Source organism: Barbus barbus (genome assembly GCF_936440315.1).
Source record: "Barbus barbus genome assembly, chromosome: 6".
NCBI lineage: Eukaryota > Metazoa > Chordata > Actinopteri > Cypriniformes > Cyprinidae > Barbus > Barbus barbus.
The window spans coordinates 9387079-9408672 of NC_136734.1; the positions used below are offsets into that span (position 1 = coordinate 9387079).

Here is a 21594-nt window from a genome sequence, read left to right on the forward strand (position 1 = left end):
GTCTGTGGATTTTGATTTGAGAGGACAACAGGGGATGGACTTTTTACTAGAGGAAGCATTTAATTGATGGACTGGACTTGTGTGGATTACTTGATTATTGTGATGTTTTCATCAGCTGTTTGAACTCCCATTCTGACGGCACCCATTCACTACAGAGGACCCATTGGTAAGCAAGTGATGAAATGCTTAATTTCCCCAAATCTGTTTTGATGAAGAAACACTCATTTACATCTTAGATGGCCTGAGGGTGAGTAAAGTTTCAGCAAAATTTCATTTTTGGGTGAACTATTCCTTTAATGACCTGTACTACAGAAAAGTGAAGTTAGTTCTGAAAACTACTCCAGCAGGAATTGTTTGCAGATTTCTCTTCAATGACATTTTAAAGTGTGCTCAAATACTGTCTGGGGCCAACTGTACATTCTTGCTATTGCCTCCAAGTCAACAATGGAAATGTATTTTCTCATTCGTGTATCCACTCTACTTAGCAAAGGTTTTAATGAGAACATGATTTCAACACTCCACTGTAATGAATGATCCACATTCACCTACCAGCGAATCAGAGAATCCCCTTTCCTGCACATAGCTACCTTCAGCACCGACCCCCAAAATTTGCAAGGCCTCCGACTGTACTGTGCAACCATTTTTTCAGCTGCCTTTGTACTTTCCAGTTGCATGTAACACTGAGAAGTAACAAGTAGAGGCACAGGAAAAACAAATAGCATGAAAGAGTTATGAGGGCACTCAAGAAAAAGTCAATATTGGCAAATGTTGCTCTGCTGCTCATCACACACTGCAAAAAAAGGCTTATCTTAGTATTTTTTGTCCTGTTTCTAGTAAAAATATTTAAAAATTCTTAAATTAAAATGCATTTACTAGATAAGCAAAATGACAAAAATTATTTTCTCTTTGGAGTGTTACAAGCTTATTGTGCATAGATAAGATCCCTGAAGTTGCAAAGACTAAAGTCTCAAAACCAAAGAGATATTCTTTATCAAAGTTAAGACTCTACCACGCCCCCTAAAACGGCTCATTCAAACACACCCCCACGTCTACGTCACGATGTGGAAATGTTTGCGTAATGCCGCCCAGATGTTCACGCAAAGAAAGGCGGCGTGGTTTCAGTAACCGCAGTAGTGTTGATGCAGCCATGTCAGGGAGACGCTGTGTGTTTCTAGGTGAAAGCAAAAGCACTTTATTTGGCCTAGTTGCATTTAGGAATCATTAAGATTACTTACAACAGCAACGCATTTTATGGACGACCGTTTCGTGAACCTAGGAGAGGAGGTAATTTCGACTTTGCTATGACAATCTGGCGCTTCTGAATCAGCGACTATGTTTTGTTATTAGCTTAAGTATTTGCTATTGACTGTTTAAATGCTGAATTTAGCGCATTGTGTGTGCACGCTCGTGTGTGTGTGTGTGTGAGAGAGAGAGTCACAGCGCAGTGTCGTTTGTGTGTGTGTGTGTGTGTGTGAGAGGGAGACACGGTCACATAACAGCGGCTTGTGTGCAAACACATACGAGCTTCACCACTGTGTCTGTCACGCGGCTCTGTGTTACCCTCTCGGCCAATCACAATGCACTGAGCCAGGTGGCCAATCAGAGCAGACTGCGCTTGTCGGAAGGAGGGACTTTGAAGAAAACGAAGCATTTGAGAAAGAGGGGAGGGGTGTAGAGGACCTACAATAATGTACAGTATTTGAAAAATAATGTTTTTTGAACAATAAAACATGTCAACATATTCTGTTACACCAAATACACAAAATAAAGATCTATAAAAAAGCATCGTATGACCCCTTTAAGAATATTTTACTTACAATATTTTACTTTTGCATCTTAAAGAATTTTTTAGATATTTTGACTAGAAAGAAGATTTTTTATTTTTTTTTGCAGTGCAGATAGTGATGAGGGGAAATGTGCGTTTACGTACCGTTCCTTGATACCTGTGCAGAGAGTAGCCAGTCAGTTTTCCAAAAGGTTTAGTAAGTTGTAAGAGGGATTTGTCGGTGTATTTCTGTCGTAGGTACCTCTGGCTAGGAAGACAGCTGACGAAAACGGACCTCCCACTAGGGCTCTAAACATGGTGTGAAGGATTAAAACCACCAATCATTTTAGTTGAATTTGGTAATATTTACATTTGGAATAACAATATCCTCAAGTGTTCCCAAAATATCCTTATCTTTCAATTATTTTGGCCATTACATGGCAAGTCATTTCAAAACATATATTGACTAATCTGTTTATTTCCCTTCTGCCCAATATTCTATCTATATATGGACTTTTTTTTATTTGCATTTATTTGATCCATCATTTTTTCTATTCATAACTTTTCTTGATGTTGCTCATCTCATGGATGTGTAGCAGCATTAACATTCTTCTAAATAATTTCTTCTGTGTTCTTTGGAGTAAACAGCTCACACATTTGAGAGCACATGATGAAAAGTACACAAAATGTTTTTTTTCTCTCTTTTATTTTAGTGAAGTTGCTAAGGGAAGCAGTGATATGACTACCCTGGCAAACAAAAGTTAGGAATAAATAAGATTTTTGAATGTTTTTGAAGTCTGGCATGGCTGTTCACCAAAGTTTTATTTATCTGATCAGAAATATAGTAAAAAACATAATATTATGAAATGCTATTGCAATTTAAAAGCACAAAGCAAAAACACATACCTCTATTGTTTTCATGGTAAGGCACATGGAAACAGACACCGGCCTGCCACATATTGTTGCCTTGTGCTTGCTGTAGAACTGCACCATTTCCTGGGCTTTTTCAGCTGTTTCCAGTTCAATCATAGCCTAAAAGAAGACAAACAAACATACATTACCAGCTAAAGCCAAAACCTGAAAATTGTATGAGAACTGTGATTAGTAAAATTGAAAGCATATAATGTGGTAGCAGTTAAAAACATCTGGATAGAAGACACAATAACTATCAAGAGAACCAACAACTGCTGTTTTGGCTGTTTCAGTTATTGCATGATTAATTGATAGCGATTACAGTGTGTTATGAGCATTGACTGTAAAAAGCTCAGGTTCAATTCTTTTTCTCTTTTTTTAGCTCATAATGCATTAACTAATGCAAACATTATCCTTTGTTTTTAACCTATAATGTGGTATTTGTTGAAAAAATTTTTTTTTACATTAACCAGAATTATTAAATGTTAACTAATATGCCAGATTAAGGTGTTATCAAATTAATAAAATTCACACACACAAATAAAATATGAGATAGACATATGTTTCAGACACTAAGAGGAGAGTCCTGTGTACCATTGTATTATTAAAATGATAAAATATATTACAGTTATTACATATTATCGTTATTTAATATATTATGTGATATCATTAGAAATTGTGAAATAATCTAGACAACTTCAAAAATGTTTTTACTGATCCACTGAAAACATAGATTTATTTGGGAAATTCAAAAAACCACTTGTTTTGTTCAAAGATTGCATTTAATTGGAAAATTAATGTTTTTGTTAGAAATGTACCAAAATCTATTTTTTACCGAAACTGAAATCAGAGTTTATCATCAGTCAGTTAATAGTTTAGGTAATAATCAATCGATCAAATTTATTCTGTAATCAACATTCTAATAAATATGTTTTGTTGTACAAACATTTAAACTGCACAAAGGTGGTTTTTATATCAACTTTTTAATAAAATAATTATGTTTCTACTTCAATTTGTTGAAATATGGCTGTTAATTTTTTTTTTAAATGAGTAAAAATATAATAAATATATAATAGAGTATAAACACTACCAGTCAAATGTTTGGTGTCATCGAGATCTTTTAATTTTTTGAAAATATTTTTGAAAGAATTCTCACCAAGGCTGCATTTTTTTATGATTTCTGAAGGATCATGTGACATTGAAGACTGTAAGTAATGGCTGCTAAAAACCCGCTTTGCATCACAGGAATAATTTATATTTTAAAACATATTCAAATATAATTTATTTAATTTAAATTGTCATAATACAAATTGCCTTTTATATTTTTGAACAAATAAATGTAGCCCTGACTCCTTTTTATATACCAGAAAACAAGCCCCCCCCCAAAAAATAGATTTGGCTGCTGATATTTCATGCATCACTTATCTTTACCTCTTGTTTGAATGTGGATAAAGAATGCTTCACCATACTGCCAAAGGGTGCAGACAGACTGTAAAGATCCTTCATCAAGTTAGGAGTCTTCTTTACAGGCCACATCACCACTACTTTTCTATCCTGTGATTGTGCAATGAAAAATACACATTGATATTGCTCATACTGTTGAACTGAAATACATATGTTTAATCCTAAGACATTCAACATCTAATGTAAATGAGAGATGTGATGCTTACCTTTGGCACAGAAGAATCTGGGAAAAAAAGGGGAAAAGTGTTACTGTCATAGACTTAAAGTACATTGTAGGAGAAATGTACATGATTTGAAATTAAATTCGGCATGAAATGAAAATTCACCGTTTTCTAAATGCACATTAGTGAACGATTCATAAATGCATGCGTTGAATCTTTTTTATTATGTTAATATTTAATCAAAACGAATCACCTCCTGCATTGTTGTCCAGCTCATCTAATGTCACAAAATCTTCTATGTTCTCTGGAAATTCTGCATCATCCAAATCACTCTAGAGAAATAAGACATAAAAGCACAAACATTGCTTTTAGTCAGATGCCATCAACATGTTCATGTTGTTTCAGCATATATATATATATATATATATTTTTTTTTTTAAGTCATATACCATAACACTAGAAAATATGGTGAAAGAAAAAAGTTTTTTTGTTTTTTTTTGCTGTCAGGCAAAAAACATAGAAATGCACTGTGATACACAGAAATTACACGCTGTAGGTAAATCTGACTGAATTCATATGACTGAAATAAATTTACAGTTAGTGGTTGTTTGGGTTCCATTCTGCATTCAGAATTATTGACAGTTGTGAAACTAGTGAAGTTAATTCACATGGGTCAATAATTCAGTATATCATTCTTAAAGGTGCCATAGAATGCATTGATACAATATAAAAAATTGTTCTCTGATATCTGCATAAAAGGTATGTGGCTTAGGTAAGGGCAATGAAACGGTCTGTTATTGGCTTATTTGGAAGGGTCATGAATAATAATGTCGAGCTCTGCTCTGATTGGCTGTTTAACAGTGCTAGCTCACACAGCAGGAAGGAAACACAGGGAAAATATATATTTCAGTACTTTCTTGCACAGTTATATCATTGGGTAATTAGACTGTAAATAAAATGCGGGCATCAGGGAGCCGTTATTAATATTGTGGGCATTGAATCTGCTTTGGAATGCACGATTGCGTTTTACTTTCAGTTTCGAGATCGCACAAACTGCGTTTATATTATGGAGCGGCAGCAATTACCACACATTTTACAAGATCAGATACTTGTCAGTGGTGCTCAGGATCTGTAAATAATTCGCTATCATCCTCAGGCATCTCCCCTTACTCGTTTATGTGGTAAGTGAAATCTTATGTACTGTAACAGTCTACAGCTAGCAAGGAGCTAACCATGTCCCTTTAGTAGCTCGCGTTATTTTATTAGAACGCGTTATTTGCTTTCCGTGCCTTTCTGAATACAGACACCCACCCATCCTTGCACTTCACACCCCCTGCACAGCCTGGATCATAACATTTATTTCCATGATCTGCCATTTTCGCGGTTGTCCTCGCTCGTATTTCTTCACAATACCTGCAGAACTTCTGATGGTTCGGCTGGCGGCTGGCATAGAACATGGGCGGGTCTATGCAAATGTTGGGGCATAACTATAAGTGATCCCGACTGTTACGTAACAGTCGGTGTTATGTTCCGATTCACCTATTTTTCAGAGGTCTTTTTTATTCACGAGATTTACATAAGGAGGAGGAAACAATGGTGTTTGAGGCTCACTGTATGTCATTTCCATGTACAGAACTCTTATTATTCAACTATGCCAAGGTAAAGACAGTTTTCTATTCTATGGCACCTTTAAGGGCAAATAATGCAAAACATGTTTTCTTAAATGTAATTTTTTTTTAAATACTTTTAGGCTGGACTTTTTTCACTCCATTAGTACAAGTGGTTTTGGACTTTGTACTGACACCTATTGGCCTGGATGTATTTGTTTATTTATATATTTTACTGCTGCTGCTTCACACCAAAGCACAGGCTGCGTTTCCAATGGCAGAGTATGGCAGTTTCCATACCCAAGCCCAGTCAGGTGTGCTGTGAAAAATTATCCAAACTTCATATCTCTATTATAATTTGTTATTATTATTTTAAATCAGAGGGTTTTAAAAATGTTTAACCAATGATAAGCATTAAAATTAGCTTGTCAGTAAAACTTCGTAACGCCTGGATCATCTCTCAGCGAAACCTCGTAACTTCACCCCGCCTCCATTCAGATTGACGCGCCGCTCACAGCCTAGAAGAGACAGATCTCCACTTTTTCGCAATGAAAGGGTAAATAAATAATTGATGTTTGAATAGTACAGCGTTTTCTTTACTCAAACACTATGTACGTTGGCTAAAGGCTAATGTTTTTGTGTGCTTGTGTGCTATTCATTAGCTCTGTACTTGTACTCTGCATAAATGACAATAAAGTTGAATCTAATCTAATCTAATCTAATCTATATTGCTGTCTAGCCAATATAGCCTACTTTTGTACGTTTTAAATATCCTGTGCATAAGCGCTTAATTTGAGATTTTGACCAAGTGTATTAAACAACAAGAAAAACTAAGCGCCCATATAGCTACAAAAAACGTTATATAGCCTAACCTGTAAAAGTTGATGAAAGCATATAATGCGATGCACTTGCGGTCTCAGATAACAGTTACAGCTATTCTAGTGACAGGCAAAACACTCCATCTCCGTCATTCGATGGTCAAAAAACTTGTTAACTCCATTTGAACTTGAACTTGATTTTTTAATGAATTCTCTTCTGTTCACCAAGACTGCATTTATTTGATCAAAATGACAATTTGAAAAAAATTACACACTTCACCTTCTATCAACTCACCTCTTCCTCTTGATTCTGCTCTGAACCTCTCTCTCTATTCTCCTCCTCAGCAGTGGTAGGTTTCTCCTCTTCCATATTTTCCTCCTCTTCCTTTTTTTCTTTCTCCTCCGTTTTAACCACAATGCCTTCTGACCCCTCATCAAGCAGCCCAGGTTCATCTTCCAACTGAATTCCCTCCTCATCGAGAACCTTGTCTTTACTTTCCATCACCTCTTCTTTCTCTGTGGCTTCCTGGTTTGAGCTGTCGCTTTTGTCCTTGTTGCTAGATGTAGACTCTTCTCTTTGTCTGCTGTACTTACTTGAGTCAGATTTTCTGGTCACAGACTCTGGACTATTTTCTCTGAAAAAAAAAAAAGTTTTCAGTTAAGGAAGCATTTAAAATAATCTTTAAAAATGCATGTTAAACTCTACAGACAGCATCTGTGATTAATCAAAACATCTACATATTCAGCTAATGGAGGCATGATTCCATTATTTCCTAATTTTCCCAAACATACAACACTTATAAATTATATGAATCAAGAATAAATAAATGAAAACTAAATTAAAATCTTGTTTGCAATCGTTGTCATTTAGAAATAAGATTGAGTGGGCGTTTGAAACGAGATCGCGATCTTTAAAAAATTTATTGTGCAGCTCTCAGATAATGGCATTTTTGTAAATTTTTGGAGACTTTTGACAGTTCTCATAATTTTTCAGAATTCTCAGACTTTTTTTGACCAGTGGATTGACTCAATGACTACAGTTTAACAAACACTTTCATAATGACCACACAAATTACATCAATTGAGAAGTTGGAATTGACATTTTCATGCCTTTATGCAAAACACTGGTCAAATTAGGAAGTATTTTTTAATTGTTATTGATCTGAACTGAACCAACACTGAACTGATTTGAGCTAAATGATGACACTGTTGTCTTGAGCTGCTTTACGGCAGAATCTAAACTAACTGTCTAAACCAGGGGTGGGCAATTAATTTTCCCAAGGGGCAGCAGCACCTGACTTTGAAACTTGCAGCGCTCATATTTAATTAATTAAACCATAGTCTTTTTAAGTGCAAGCTATATCTCAATTTACATGTATAGTTTTTTATTTATTTTTTAAACCAAAGCACCACCAAAGTATTTTCCTCCCATACCAGTGACCCGTTTCTGTCACTGCATCTTTCTGAACAGGCGAACACACACACACACAAACGAAAAGTATGCCTGATGAAAAAAATGTATTTAAAACACGTTCATATTTTATAAAATGTAGTTAATATTTGCATCATTAATGATTTATCTTATCCACCTGCGACCCAGCCGAAAATAATCAGAATGCATTTGTTTTTTACCTGACCCGTGTTATATGCACAAAAAGCTTGTAACACTACAAAGAGAAATGAAAACTTGAAATCGCATCATATGACCACTTTAATCTGTTTAAATCATTTGTTTACTTTATAAATTTTTGTGTATTGCTTTATTGTATTTAAACACTCAGTACTTTTTGTTATAAGAAAAAAGTTATTACACCTGTCATACAGTTTTATGACAACACTTGACATATGACAATACCGAGATAACACAAGTAAAAGCTTTAGCAATCATCGCAACTTGAAAATTTGATACCGTCACAAGCCTACCCACAACACACTGGTCTAAGTACCTGTTTACTTTTCTTTTTCTTAATATTTGTATACTTTATAATTGCACTGTCCTTGGAGCGAACCTGACCTACATTTCACTGCTGGTTATACCCTGTATAATTGTGTATGTGACAAATAAAAATCTTGAATCTTGAATCCTCTTACCTCAGGGTTGTGATGTGTGACATGGACACTTTAACACTTTTGCCCTGAATCCTCAGTGGGTTACTGTAGTAATACTTCACCATTATGTCAGCATCACGCCAGTCAACCATCTCAATCAAGGCCTACACACACATAGACATACTCAAAACTCGTTTTACAGGGGAAAACAAACAAAATTAATGCATACAATTAATTGAAAAAGTTTATTTCACAAACTGATTCAATTTAACAGCATAATCTCAGTGAAGTATCAATATATATGCACTGTCAGGCTGGCAGAGGCAGTGTTTTGCTATGGACAATGTTCTGCTGGGAAAAATTGGGTCCTGACATTCATGTGGATGTTACTTCGACATGTACCACGCACCTAAATATTACTGCAGACCATAAAAATTTCTTCATGGCAATGGTGTTTCCTGATAGCAGTGGCCACTATCAGCAGGGTAATGCACTGCAAAAAATGTTCAGGAATGGTATAAGAAACATACCAAAAAGCTCAAAGAGCTGCTTTGGCCTCCAAATTCCCCAGATCTCAATCCAACTGATTATCTAGAGCAGTGTTTCTCAAACTGGGGTATGTGACGGAGGGGATACGTAAACAAAATACTGAAATGTACCGTAAAAATTTATTATATCGCACTTTTAAATAACATTAAACTGAGCATGTCTTTCTCACAGGCAAGTGAGGAATAAAATAAAAGGTAATGTGGCAAATAGGTAAATAAATGTAGAATTGCATCTCGAATTGGGAGCTGCCTCCCGGGTGGCAGGTTTTGTCGCAGCTGCAAATCGCGCTGTAAAAGACTTTGATGCCCTTCGTGACAACATACCTTTGTGTTCTCAGCACTTACTGGCATAAAAAACAATACTGACACAGACTGTCCAAAGAGAACAATTTAACTCTCTCCGATACAGCCAAACATCGCAGAGTTATATCCAGCACCCATTACATTAAACAGTAATTTATTAAAACAATTACGATAGGTTGCATACAAATGATGTTTTTGTTAAAACGGAGTCATTTTACAAAGGTATGTGTGTTACATGTGCACATTTTCAAAATATTTTGTGACTACAGTGTGAGAGAGGGGGTACGCAGAAGGACGTTAAATGCCTGGGGGGTACGCGACTGTCCCACCTCACAACTCGCAGGACTTAAAGGATCTGTCTTAGTGCCAGAGGGCACAGGACACTTTTAGAGTTTTTGTGGAGTCCATGCTTTGATGCATCAGGGTTGTTTTGACATTACGAGAGGGACGACATTTGACTGGTGGTTTGAATGTTGTGGCTGATTAGTGTACATTTTCCACCGCCCTAGTCTGTACATTAAAAGGTCTCTTGAGTTTCACTACATAAGTTGACATCACAAGTTCTTCAAGATGGTAATCCTCACCTTACAGTCAGAGAACTTTGACTGCCACACCTCACCAAACATGCCTGCAAGCTCCAGCACTTCAGCCTCCACACCCTCCCCCGTAGGCAAACGTGAAAAACAAACCACTGAAGGCGCATTTGAACGTTTTGTTCGTTTTGGTGAAGGCATATCAAACTTGGGTGATGTCTGTCAATCAAACATATGCAAACAAAACGTAACCGTCAAGGAAATCCATGATAAATGGATAGATTGTTAAACTATGTACAGAGGGTGTGATTTGTGGGGTTCCTACTCACACGAATGCCTTCCACTGTTGGTGATAAGTAGAGGATTATTGGGTTCTCCTTTATGAAGGCTGGTTTCAACTGGAAGTGATTGACCATATTCTGAGCCTCCTTGTGAGAATTAAACTCCAAAAATCCCTGTTACCCAGCAAACAAAAATTCATACAGATACTGCAAAATGAAATTCCAGGACTTTGAAAGAACTTTTCAAGCACTACTTTTTTTGGTTTTCAAGGACTAAAATCAGAGATCTCACTTTTCAAACAATATTGTTATTATCTTTCAAATTTTAATACATAACCTAATAAAACAAAATTGTACAAACAAAGTGCAGCACATGCAAGGCATGCAATGACTGTGGCAACTTTAACATTTGAAAAGATACTATGGCAAAGTTATTGCTTTCCTTATTCAAATTGATTTTGTTTTCATGAATATACAAACCCGATTCCAAAAAAGTTGGGACACTGTACAAATTACGAATAAAAAAGGAATGCAATAATTTACAAATCTCATAAACTTATATTTTATTCACAATAGAATATAGATAACATATCAAATGTTAAAAGTGAGACATTTTGAAATGTCATGCCAAATATTGGCTCATTTTGGATTTCATGAGAGCTACACATTCCAAAAAAGTTGGGACAGGTAGCAATAAGAGGCCGGAAAAGTTAAATGTGCATATAAGGAACAGCTGGAGGACCAATTTGCAACTTATTAGGTCAATAAGCAACATGATTGGGTATAAAAAGAGCCTCTCAGAGTGGCAGTGTCTCTCAGAAGTCAAGATGGCAAGAGGATCACCAATTCCCCCAATGCTGCGGCGAAAAATAGTGGAGCTATATCAGAAAGGAGTTTCTCAGAGAAAAATTGCAAAGAGTTTGAAGTTATCATCATCTACAGTGCATAATATCATCCAAAGATTCAGAGAATCTGGAACAATCTCTGTGCGTAAGGGTCAAGGCCGGAAAACCATACTGGATGCCCGTGATCTTCGGGCCCTTAGACGGCACTGCATCACATACAGGAATGCTACTGTAATGGAAATCACAACATGGGCTCAGGAATACTTCCAGAAAACATTGTCGGTGAACACAATCCACCGTGCCATTCGCCGTTGCCGGCTAAAACTCTATAGGTCAAAAAAGAAGCCATATCTAAACATGATCCAGAAGCGCAGGCGTTTTCTCTGGGCCAAGGCTTATTTAAAATGGACTGTGGCAAAGTGGAAAAATGTTCTGTGGTCAGACGAATCCAAATTTGAAGTTCTTTTTGGAAAATTGGGACGCCATGTCATCCGGACTAAAGAGGACAAGGACAACCCAAGTTGTTATCAGCGCTCAGTTCAGAAGCCTGCATCTCTGATGGTATGGGGTTGCATGAGTGCGTGTGGCATGGGCAGCTTACACATCTGGAAAGGCACCATCAATGCTGAAAGGTATATCCAAGTTCTAGAACAACATATGCTCCCATCCAGACGTTGTCTCTTTCAGGGAAGACCTTGCATTTTCCAACATGACAATGCCAGACCACATACTGCATTAATTAAAACATCATGGCTGCGTAGAAGGAGGATCCAGGTACTGAAATGGCCAGCCTGCAGTCCAGATCTTTCACCCATAGAAAACATTTGCCGCATCATAAAGAGGAAGATGCGACAAAGAAGACCTAAGACAGTTGAGCAACTAGAAGCCTGTATTAGACAAGAATGGGACAACATTCCTATTCCTAAACTTGAGCAACTTGTCTCCTCAGTCCCCAGACGTTTGCAGACTGTTATAAAAAGAAGAGGGGATGCCACACAGTGGTAAACATGGCCTTGTCCCAACTTTTTTGAGATGTGTTGATGCCATGAAATTTAAAATAAACTTATTTTTCCCTTAAAATGATACATTTTCTCAGTTTAAATATTTGATATGTCATCTATGTTGTATTCTGAATAAAATATTGAAATGTGAAACTTCCACATCATTGCATTCTGTTTTTATTCACAATTTGTACAGTGTCCCAACTTTTTTGGAATCGGGTTTGTATGATTGACCTCATAGATCTCATACACTTGGAAAATTATGAGCTATATCACCGCAACATTAGGGTTGTGACAATACACTTGAGTGTGACTCTGCAATTGGATACTATGCGCATCTTTTGCTTATAAGATCAAAAACTTCTGATTGACTAGTAATGCATAAATAATGAGTGAAAGCTGTGTTCCTCTCATACCATTGGTAGGTGAACTCATGAACTCGAACATGATATTAACAAGTTTTTGTAAATGTAGGACTATCTTTTTTTTCCCCCCATAGCCCTGAATAAAGCACTGGTGGGCAAAACCAAGTTGCAAATTTGTTATGAAATTACAAAATGGTTCACCACAGAGAATAAATGTATAATGTCTTTCTGGTCTGTAATTACCTTTGCTGGGAACACCAGGTGTTTCACAATTGTGCCAAATGGTTTGCCAAGCTCTATAAGCTCCCCCACGGCCACAGCACCCATAGGAAACTTGGCAACTACCACTCTTGTATTGGACTGAGGATAATATAACAACATGAAAAAAAGCAATTTGAGTGCAAAAATAACAGAAATGAACATAAAACAGCATACAACTTAAATTACCTTAGGAGGGTAGAGGTGGTCTGATGTGGTGGACATGTACTGATCCCCTTAAACAAAAAAAGTTAAATTTATAAATTTTGTGCAATTTAGTTGTTATAAAAAATGTATACAGTACTATATATAAAATAACTTGGACAAGTGAAATTTAAAATGAAAATAATTAAATTTTAAAACTTAAAAACCCTATGAATTGGCATGATGAGCCAGTTTTCTTTCATATGTTGATGTATTTCCTGTTTAAACAGGAAATTGGAGAAAATTATACTTAAGGAATTGGCATTTTATAAATAGCCAATAGGTTTTTGCTTATGTCACAATTACAAGAGCATTTAAATGGACAAAAATGAACCTATACAGAGGCATTTACAAGATCAATATTTTTGGTTTCTCTTCTGTGAGCACTTAACTGCATCTTAATAAATAAATAAATACATATCTATACTTTCACTTCCCCTTAATCCCTCTCTGTTCTAGCTTGTACTATACTAGCCGATGTTTAAAACTACAAGCACTTGTGTTATTTGCTTCTTTAGGTTGGATCACTTGTTGTATTCCTCGTTTGTAAGTGACTTTGGAGTCTGCAATTGAATAAATGAATAATGAATAAATGTAAATTGTGGTTAAATTTCAAGAAAAGGGGGGAAAACTGTATATTTGCTGTATTTTCCTACATTTGTCAACTTCTAGGAGTACGCTAGCTTGTTGCAGATGACCTTAAAGTTAATAGGCACAAACTAAAAGACACTAAACCCATTTCGGTGGTGTTAGTAATGAATGTAATAATGAAGTAATCAAATTATTATTCTTACATTCAGAGTGGCAGGGTCTTTTAGGTCTTCGTTCTGATTCACGTAATTTGTGGCGGACACCTGAAAGATGGTCTTTCCATGTCTGACAGTCAAGAAAACAAAAAAATAAGCATTTAGGATTATGATACAACAGATTATGATAATCACCTTCATCCAGAAAGAAAACCATACATCATGGTATGAGTATAATATATTTGTCTAAATGAAAATGCCTAACTTTGGATATTCTAGTAAATTAAATACTTTTGTTTTTGAGATATTTTGAACTTATTTGGACTTAAAAAGAAAAACATTTCAAAATTATGATTGAATGAGTCAAGTCTGAAGCCTTAAAATCTCCAATATGCATACAATATATCTATGAAGGAACCAAAATAAAACTCCACTTCACATCATCCCTGCCTTGTCTTGACTTGTCTGGCTATTTTTGTATTCCCTCACTTCTTAATGTTAAGCAGTACTACCCGCTGATAGCAGCATGGATAGCTTTACCCATAAAGTAAACTCTTTCGAACCATTGGTCACAACACCCATCCCTAATATGTGATTTTACAAAATGTTAATCATTTCTAGGTATTTTTGTTGTTTTACTTTAATTGTGGTACTCAATTTATTTATTTTTTGCTAGCTACCTTTATGGAATTCACCACACACTTGCAAAGCGTGCATTTACGTGGGAAAACCATTGGGATGTCACCAGACTCCGTCTCCTCAGTCACATGATCCACGCTTTGTCTTTCTCGGGATGACTTCCTGTAGCCCTGGTCTTTTCTTCCTCCTGTGTACCTCTCAACCTTCCTATGCCCATCCCCTCTCACATGATGCTCATGGCTCCCGTGGCTTCCAGAGCGCCGCGCTGAGCTGGAAGTCAAGGGGCTTCTGCATCTGTCACTGGTGCATCTTTCGGGTGTGTTCAGCTTGTCCTGTGAAGTTCTGGACTTGTCTCTGTAATCAGTGTCTGCGGTAGCTGACTCTTTATTGGCTCTTTTCGCCTTGAGCTGCATGATTAGATAAGGGAGGGTTTCTACGCTGATTTCACTTTCAGGAATCTGAGCAAGTGCATCCACATCTTCCGATGACAAGCCAAGCGTCGTATACAGGCTCTGCGCACCAACAGTCTCAGCTTCATTTGTGACTTCACTGGCACCGCCATCCAATGTGTCCATCGCTAACCTTTACAGACAGTAAAGAGAAACAGGCAGATTTCACAGTCAGAACAGAAAAGACAAATCTATTACTTTGATTATGGATTTCTTAAACTGAGATGGCGGCAGCAGAGATGATAATTATACTACAACAATACAAACTAGGGCTGTGCAATTAAATCGAATTCGATTATCATGCGCATCTAGTCAGTAAAACCGGTTTCTTGATTAGTAGTTAATCGCCATCACCTGCTTTCAAATGGAGCGGGAATTACTACACGGAACCGTAATTCACTGACAAGCTAGGCAATTTCGTGTTCATAATCGAAGGCGATTTGTCTGCGATCTTGTCGGTGAACTACAGCTCTGTGTAGTAATTCCTGCTCCATTTGAAAGCAGGTGATGGCGATTTCCTGCCAATCACTGAACCGGCTTTACTGACGAAATGCCCATGATAATCGAATTCTATTAATTGCACAGCCCTAATACAAACAGAACATGCATGATTATTATACAACATGTATATAGTTTTTACACTGATTTACACAGAATAGGCCAAAAAAAGAGCGTGTTGATGTGTTAACACTTGAAGAATAGTATTAGTGACCAAACTGACCATATAAGTACTGGAAAATATTTGTTTATAGTTATTGCTATTAATGTGATTAGGCTGACAGTGGCACCAAGTCTATACAGTCACAGAGAGAGTACACTTTCAAGACTGTAAACATTTAGGTCAAATTTTAAATAGTGCACTTTGTGCTAATGATTTATATTCAATCATTGTTTTACTAATCTTTTGTGTAATACACTTGATGTGACTAACTTACTAAAGCGCATGAAACATACTTGATTTTGGCTGTAGTGTATTATTTGAAATTATATTTAAAGTTAGCCTAATATTTTTTTTAAATGTACTAAATTACAACATCATTACATGTGTAATTATAAAATTATGTAAAAACATGACGTACTAGCTTCAATAGAAATGGCTCTGAATATATTTTAGTTTACCATAAATCTTTACCATATTATTTCTGTATACCGTCTATAAATGTACACTAAAGAGGGGTAAAATTTAAGATATAATTACCTATTTGTATTATATAATACAATTAGGTAATTATATAATGTATAATTACTATAATTTATATGCGTGTATATATATATATATATATATATATATATATATATATATATATATAAAAAAAAATCTGTTTGCGATTTGGTGGACAAGTGAGATTTTCATTCTGTTAATGAGAATTTTTTCATCATTGTGATACCAGGACTTCTGTATCACCATACCATAAAAAATACACAGTGAAATTAATTTGAATTCAGAAAATTAAAAACATGTTCATGCATAGAAGAGGCGCATTTGCTGTATGTATTAACTGCAAATTAATAAACAGAATCACAATTCACAAAAGCATTTGAAACCAAATTATTTAATTTATGATTATCACGTCACATAGCTGGTAGAGATTAACAAACTGACACAAGTTAAAGCTTATGTTAACTAGACAATGCTTATTAATCAATGTTGATATAATATTAAAAGGCCAAATATATGCTGGTTTGTTAATATCACAATTAACACGTCACAAGATTGGAGTTTGCAGCTATATACAACTTTAAATTATAAAGCTTTCCAATCTACAAGACAAGAAGCGATAATTGCATGGTCCCATCTAAATTCATGTGAAAAATATTAAATTTGGATATTCTTAACTTAAAAATGGCAGGATCTCTCTGCTTACAAAGTCATGGCCCAACCCCTTTTAGAGTCGGTGTTATGTGGCAGGCTTGAGGAATGTTCTTATGTTTTGTGGTTTAAAAGAATTTCTGGGATTGGCTATGGGCATTATTATTTTGTTAAAATTGCACCTTAACATGAAATATACCGTGCATGTGTCTTGTTCAGAATAATAAACCATCAAAATATGGCCGTAACCAACCTCCTTGGTACAGTTAGCCGCAGAGCTAACCCATTGCTAAATATAATGTTTGTCAAAAGCATCTTCAAACGATAAAACTGCCCAAAGCAATCACATTTGTCGTGATGGCGCAGATGTAAACACGAGCAAGAAACGTGTCGCACGCTGATAAATAAACTGTTACCAGTAACTTCGCCAAATGGTTTGATTAACTTTGGCACTGTTGATTATTTCATTACACCTATAACAAATAAAACGACTACAAAAGAGCATTCTATAATTGCTCTTACACAACAAAACAATACAAACAGTTTTAATAATCACCCAAATATCCGTCAAGAAGCGCTCCTTGATCGATTGTAAATATCGACAGGACCCCTGGATTTCCTCTTCTGAAATGTGTTGGTTGCGACTCACTCGAATGGTGCAAACACTGCCACCTACCTCTCCGGAGTATAAAGAACAGAGGGACCAAAGGGTCAAAGATGATTTAATATGGGCACCAGTAAATAATGGAGTTCATTAAGTAAGTTTCAACAATGGCAAATATAGAATGGTAGTAAAACAATTAAAGACAGAAGAGAATTAAGTGCAAGGACCAAGTAAAGTGTCATAAAAGCAGCATAGTTTTAATGAATGTTAGGCACCACAAGACACGTAGGTAGGACCTAAACCAGTTTAGGTAGTTCTGTAATCATCAATCTTGTGATTATCTGTCAAATGCAGTGCTCAAGGTCTAGAGAGCAACGACTGACAGGTTTTCTAATAGTTCTTATTAAGCAGATTAATTAAACCTGTCAGATCAGTAGGCCTAATTTCTGCTTGATTCTTTTGGGAGTTTGGACCTAGAACCAGATTTGAATGTTTTAAGATTATAGTTGCTCTGTATGGTTCTGTCTGGACATCCTGTTCACTTATTATTATTATTATTATATTTTTTTAAGGGAAATAATAGACAGGTAGCCTGTGTAATTCCTGAGCACTGAAGTGACAAGATTGCTTTTTTCAGAAACCAAAACCTTTAATGATTGTCATGACTGCTGTGCCAAACTTTGGAAAATTTACCTGCAGGTGGATTATTAACAATACTTATGATGTATGGTAATAAAAAAACAACACTGTTTTAAGGAATTTAGACAGTAATGGGTCAAGAGGGCAGCTAGAAGAATTCACAGCAGTCACTGTGAGAGTGTTCAGATGACATTTCATAGTAGGAGGAAAGTTCATTACTAGACGTACAGGTGCTGGCTATGCTTAGTCTTACACTCTTAAAAATAAAGGTGCTTCACGGTGCCATAGAAGAACCTTTTTCGTAAATGATTCCATAAAAAACCTTTAACATCTGAAGAACCTTTCTGTTTCGCAAAAGGTTCTTTGTGGCGAAAGAAGGTTCTTCAGATTATAAAAAGGTACGAAAGAGATGGTTCTTTAAAGAAACTTTGACTAAAAATGGTTCTTCTATGGCAGTGCTGTGAAGAACCTTTTGTGCACCTTTATTTTTAAGAGTGCATGTAATGTTAGAATGAGACCTGGGGCATCATTACCAGTACTAACCAATACTAAGCATGTGTACATTCATGATTAAGTCTTCTTCTCTTCCCACGCATGTCTCTTTTGTGCAGTAATATTCAGCCCAACTATCCTGACTGATTTCAGGCAAATTATTTTAGCATTTGGCAGGTCATTTTATCGGCAGCCTTGAGCATTAGATGTAGGCAATCATTTCAGCATTTAAGCATTATATTGATTGCAAATTCTGTTAGGGGGAAAAAAATATTGTAGGCGTATTGCCTATATTAAAAGCATATTAAACTAGAACAGTGTCACAAATTCAAGATATGTTTTTGTGTGCTGTTGTTGAGTTAATTATTGTGCACATACTGGATTTCACTATGTAGTGGTGCTATTACATTTCCTATGTCCTACATTACCACTTAGGGAAATAAAGGTAGAAACAAAAGTTGTTGTTTGTTTTTTAACCATGGATATCATTACACAGGGTGCTTCTCAGTACCATAATCAATGTTCCCTCATTTCAATTCTGAACTGCGAGAAGGAAAGAGAAAGCATGAGTTTGAAGATGCTATAAACACATGCTTTTATATCAAAGCACCTGATGTATACACACATTCTCTTCCTCATTCACATGTTTCTCAATAGTTTTAAGTCATGCTTTACCTTGGTGGTTTAAATAAACCACAGACAACATGTTTATTAGATCCTGTACCCACTAAATTACTGAAAGAGTTGTTACCTGTAGCAGAAGAACCTCTTCTCCTTAATACGTCGTTATCTCTAGATCACATCCCAAAACCATTCAAGCTGGTGGTTATTAAGTCTCTTATTAATAAACCACAACTAGATCCTAGTGAACTGGCAAATGAAAGACCCATTTCAAATTTCCATTTTACTGTATGTCTAAAATTTTTAAAACGTCATGTCTGCTCAATTCTGCTCCTTCCTCCAGACAAAATATATCTATGAAAAATTTCGGGTTTTAGGACCCATCATAGTACAGAAACTGCACTTGTTAAAATTACAAATTATTTGCTTCTTGCGTCAGACCAAGGCTGCATCTCATTGTTAGTTTTATTTGATCTTAGTGCTGCGTTCGATGCTATAGATCATGAGATACTCATAGACTGATTACAAAACTATACAAGTATTCAAGGGCAGGCTTTAAGATGGTTTAGATCCTGTCCAATCGTTATCACTTTGTCTATTTAAACGGTGAGTCATCTCAATTAATGCAAGTAAAGTATGGAGTGCCACAAGATCTGTCCTAGGCCCTCTGCTATTTCAATATACATGTTGCCCCTTGGTAATATTATTAGAAAATACGGTATTAGTTTTCATTGTTATGCTGCTGATACTCAACTATATATTCCAACAAGACCAGATGAAACATCTAAATTATTTAAGCTTACAGAGTGTTTTAAAAAATATAAAAGATTGGATGACAAATTATTTTCTCCTATTAATTCGGACCAAAAAAACAGTACACAGAATCTCTTAGATTACAATTTGCATCTAGATGGATGTACTGTCACTTCCTCTATAAAGTTATTATAGACAGCAACTTTTGAGAATCATACAAAAACAGCATTCTTCCATATTAGAAATATTGCCATGCTAAGGAACATGCTACCTGTTTCTGATGCAGAAAAGCTTGTTCATGCATTCATGACCTCTAGACTGGACTATTGTAATACACTGCTAGGTTGTTATCCTGCATCTTCAATAAACAAGCTACAGATAGTCCAAAATGCATTTGCTAGAGTCCTCACCAGGGGCCTGTTTCATAAAACAAGTTTACCTAATAAGCCAGGTTTATTTCAGTTAGTCTGAATTATTGTCAGTTGATTTGGTTCAAAATAAGTCAGACTAACTGAAATAAACCTGGCTTATTTGGTAAACTTGTTTTATGAAACAGGCCCCAGGTCAAGAAAATAAGATATTACTACTCCAATTTTACAATCTCTGCACTGGCTACCTATTAAGTTCCGTATCATTTACAAAATATTATTACTTACTTATAAGGCCCTTAATGGTTTAGCTCCTGCATATCTAACTAGTCTTCTATCACGCTACAATCCATTACACTCCTTAAGGTCGCAAAACTCTGGAGAGCTTTTTCACATTTGGCTCCCAAAATCTGGAATAGCCTTCCTGATAATATTTGGGGTTCAGACACACTCTATCTGTTTAAATCTAGATTAAAGACGCATCTCTTTAGCCAATCATTCACATAATGTATCTCATAACCTTGTACTTCAGTTATATCTGATCAAGTACATATTATCATTCTTTTGCTTGAGTTAAACATCATTTTTGATTGGTTGAAATAGCAGCTACGCTAATTTTGTCTCTATTTGCTTCTCTGTTTCTGCCACGGGATTGACATCCCGAGGTAAATAGGAATTAAACAAGCTTCAGTCTGAATCCAGCCCTTACAAAGACCTGAGATGACCGAACACCTGAGAAGACCCCGCAGAGGACCTCAGATGATGAATCGTTTGATGAGTTGGTTAATTTGTGGCCTATTCCAGTTGGTCTGAATTGTTCCTGTTGGATTTCTCTACAGATTATTTGTCTAGTCCTGTTCTTTTCTCTTCTTTGGCTGTCAGTCTGTCTAGTCCAGATAAATCACCTTCTCTCCAGCATAGTCCAGTTTAGTTGTTCTCTTGCTCCTGGTTATCTCTGCCATTGTCTCTATTGGCAATAAATGGCAGTTCTGTATCTGGGTCCTCCGTTACACACCATGACAGGTGAGGCTTATGATGAAATCCTTTTTTCACTCTGAGTGTAATATTAAATGTATACTCAGTTACATTATCCACAGTTTAAAGTTTTTATTCTAAAGGAAATTAATTGCTACATATTGCAGTGCACAACAATGAATGGCATACTGAAAAAATAATTTTATTTTAAACATTGTTCAATATGTGATTCAACAGTGAGTACACTCAGATGAGATAAATAAGTCATAATAAAGGCCAATGTTTTTATACTACATAAGACAGGCCATGCCCACAGTAGAGCCATATGAAGAAATTTGACAACGTCTTCAAGTTCAACTAGAAAAAAAAATCATACTTTGTTTT

The 21594-nt window shown here is 35.9% G+C and overlaps 1 protein-coding gene across 1 annotated transcript in view; it reads right to left on the reverse strand.

The window, feature by feature from the left end:
• LOC306871990 (uncharacterized protein) overlaps window positions 1-17396 on the reverse strand; it is a 20156-nt gene extending 2760 nt beyond the window's left edge. Inside the window, exons 1-15 of the mRNA XM_079420299.1 lie at window positions 17315-17396; window positions 14541-15081; window positions 13909-13990; window positions 13100-13146; window positions 12896-13012; window positions 10490-10615; window positions 10212-10379; window positions 8819-8940; window positions 7023-7362; window positions 4556-4634; window positions 4348-4364; window positions 4109-4231; window positions 2672-2797; window positions 1931-2074; window positions 550-680 (exon numbers count right to left, since the gene is read on the reverse strand). Of these exons, the coding sequence (XP_079276425.1) occupies window positions 550-680; window positions 1931-2074; window positions 2672-2797; window positions 4109-4231; window positions 4348-4364; window positions 4556-4634; window positions 7023-7362; window positions 8819-8940; window positions 10212-10379; window positions 10490-10615; window positions 12896-13012; window positions 13100-13146; window positions 13909-13990; window positions 14541-15074 (2156 nt within the window). The 5' untranslated portion in view covers window positions 15075-15081; window positions 17315-17396. The remainder of the gene's footprint in view (window positions 1-549; window positions 681-1930; window positions 2075-2671; window positions 2798-4108; window positions 4232-4347; window positions 4365-4555; window positions 4635-7022; window positions 7363-8818; window positions 8941-10211; window positions 10380-10489; window positions 10616-12895; window positions 13013-13099; window positions 13147-13908; window positions 13991-14540; window positions 15082-17314) is intronic.
• Between the last annotated feature and the right edge of the window lie 4198 nt (window positions 17397-21594).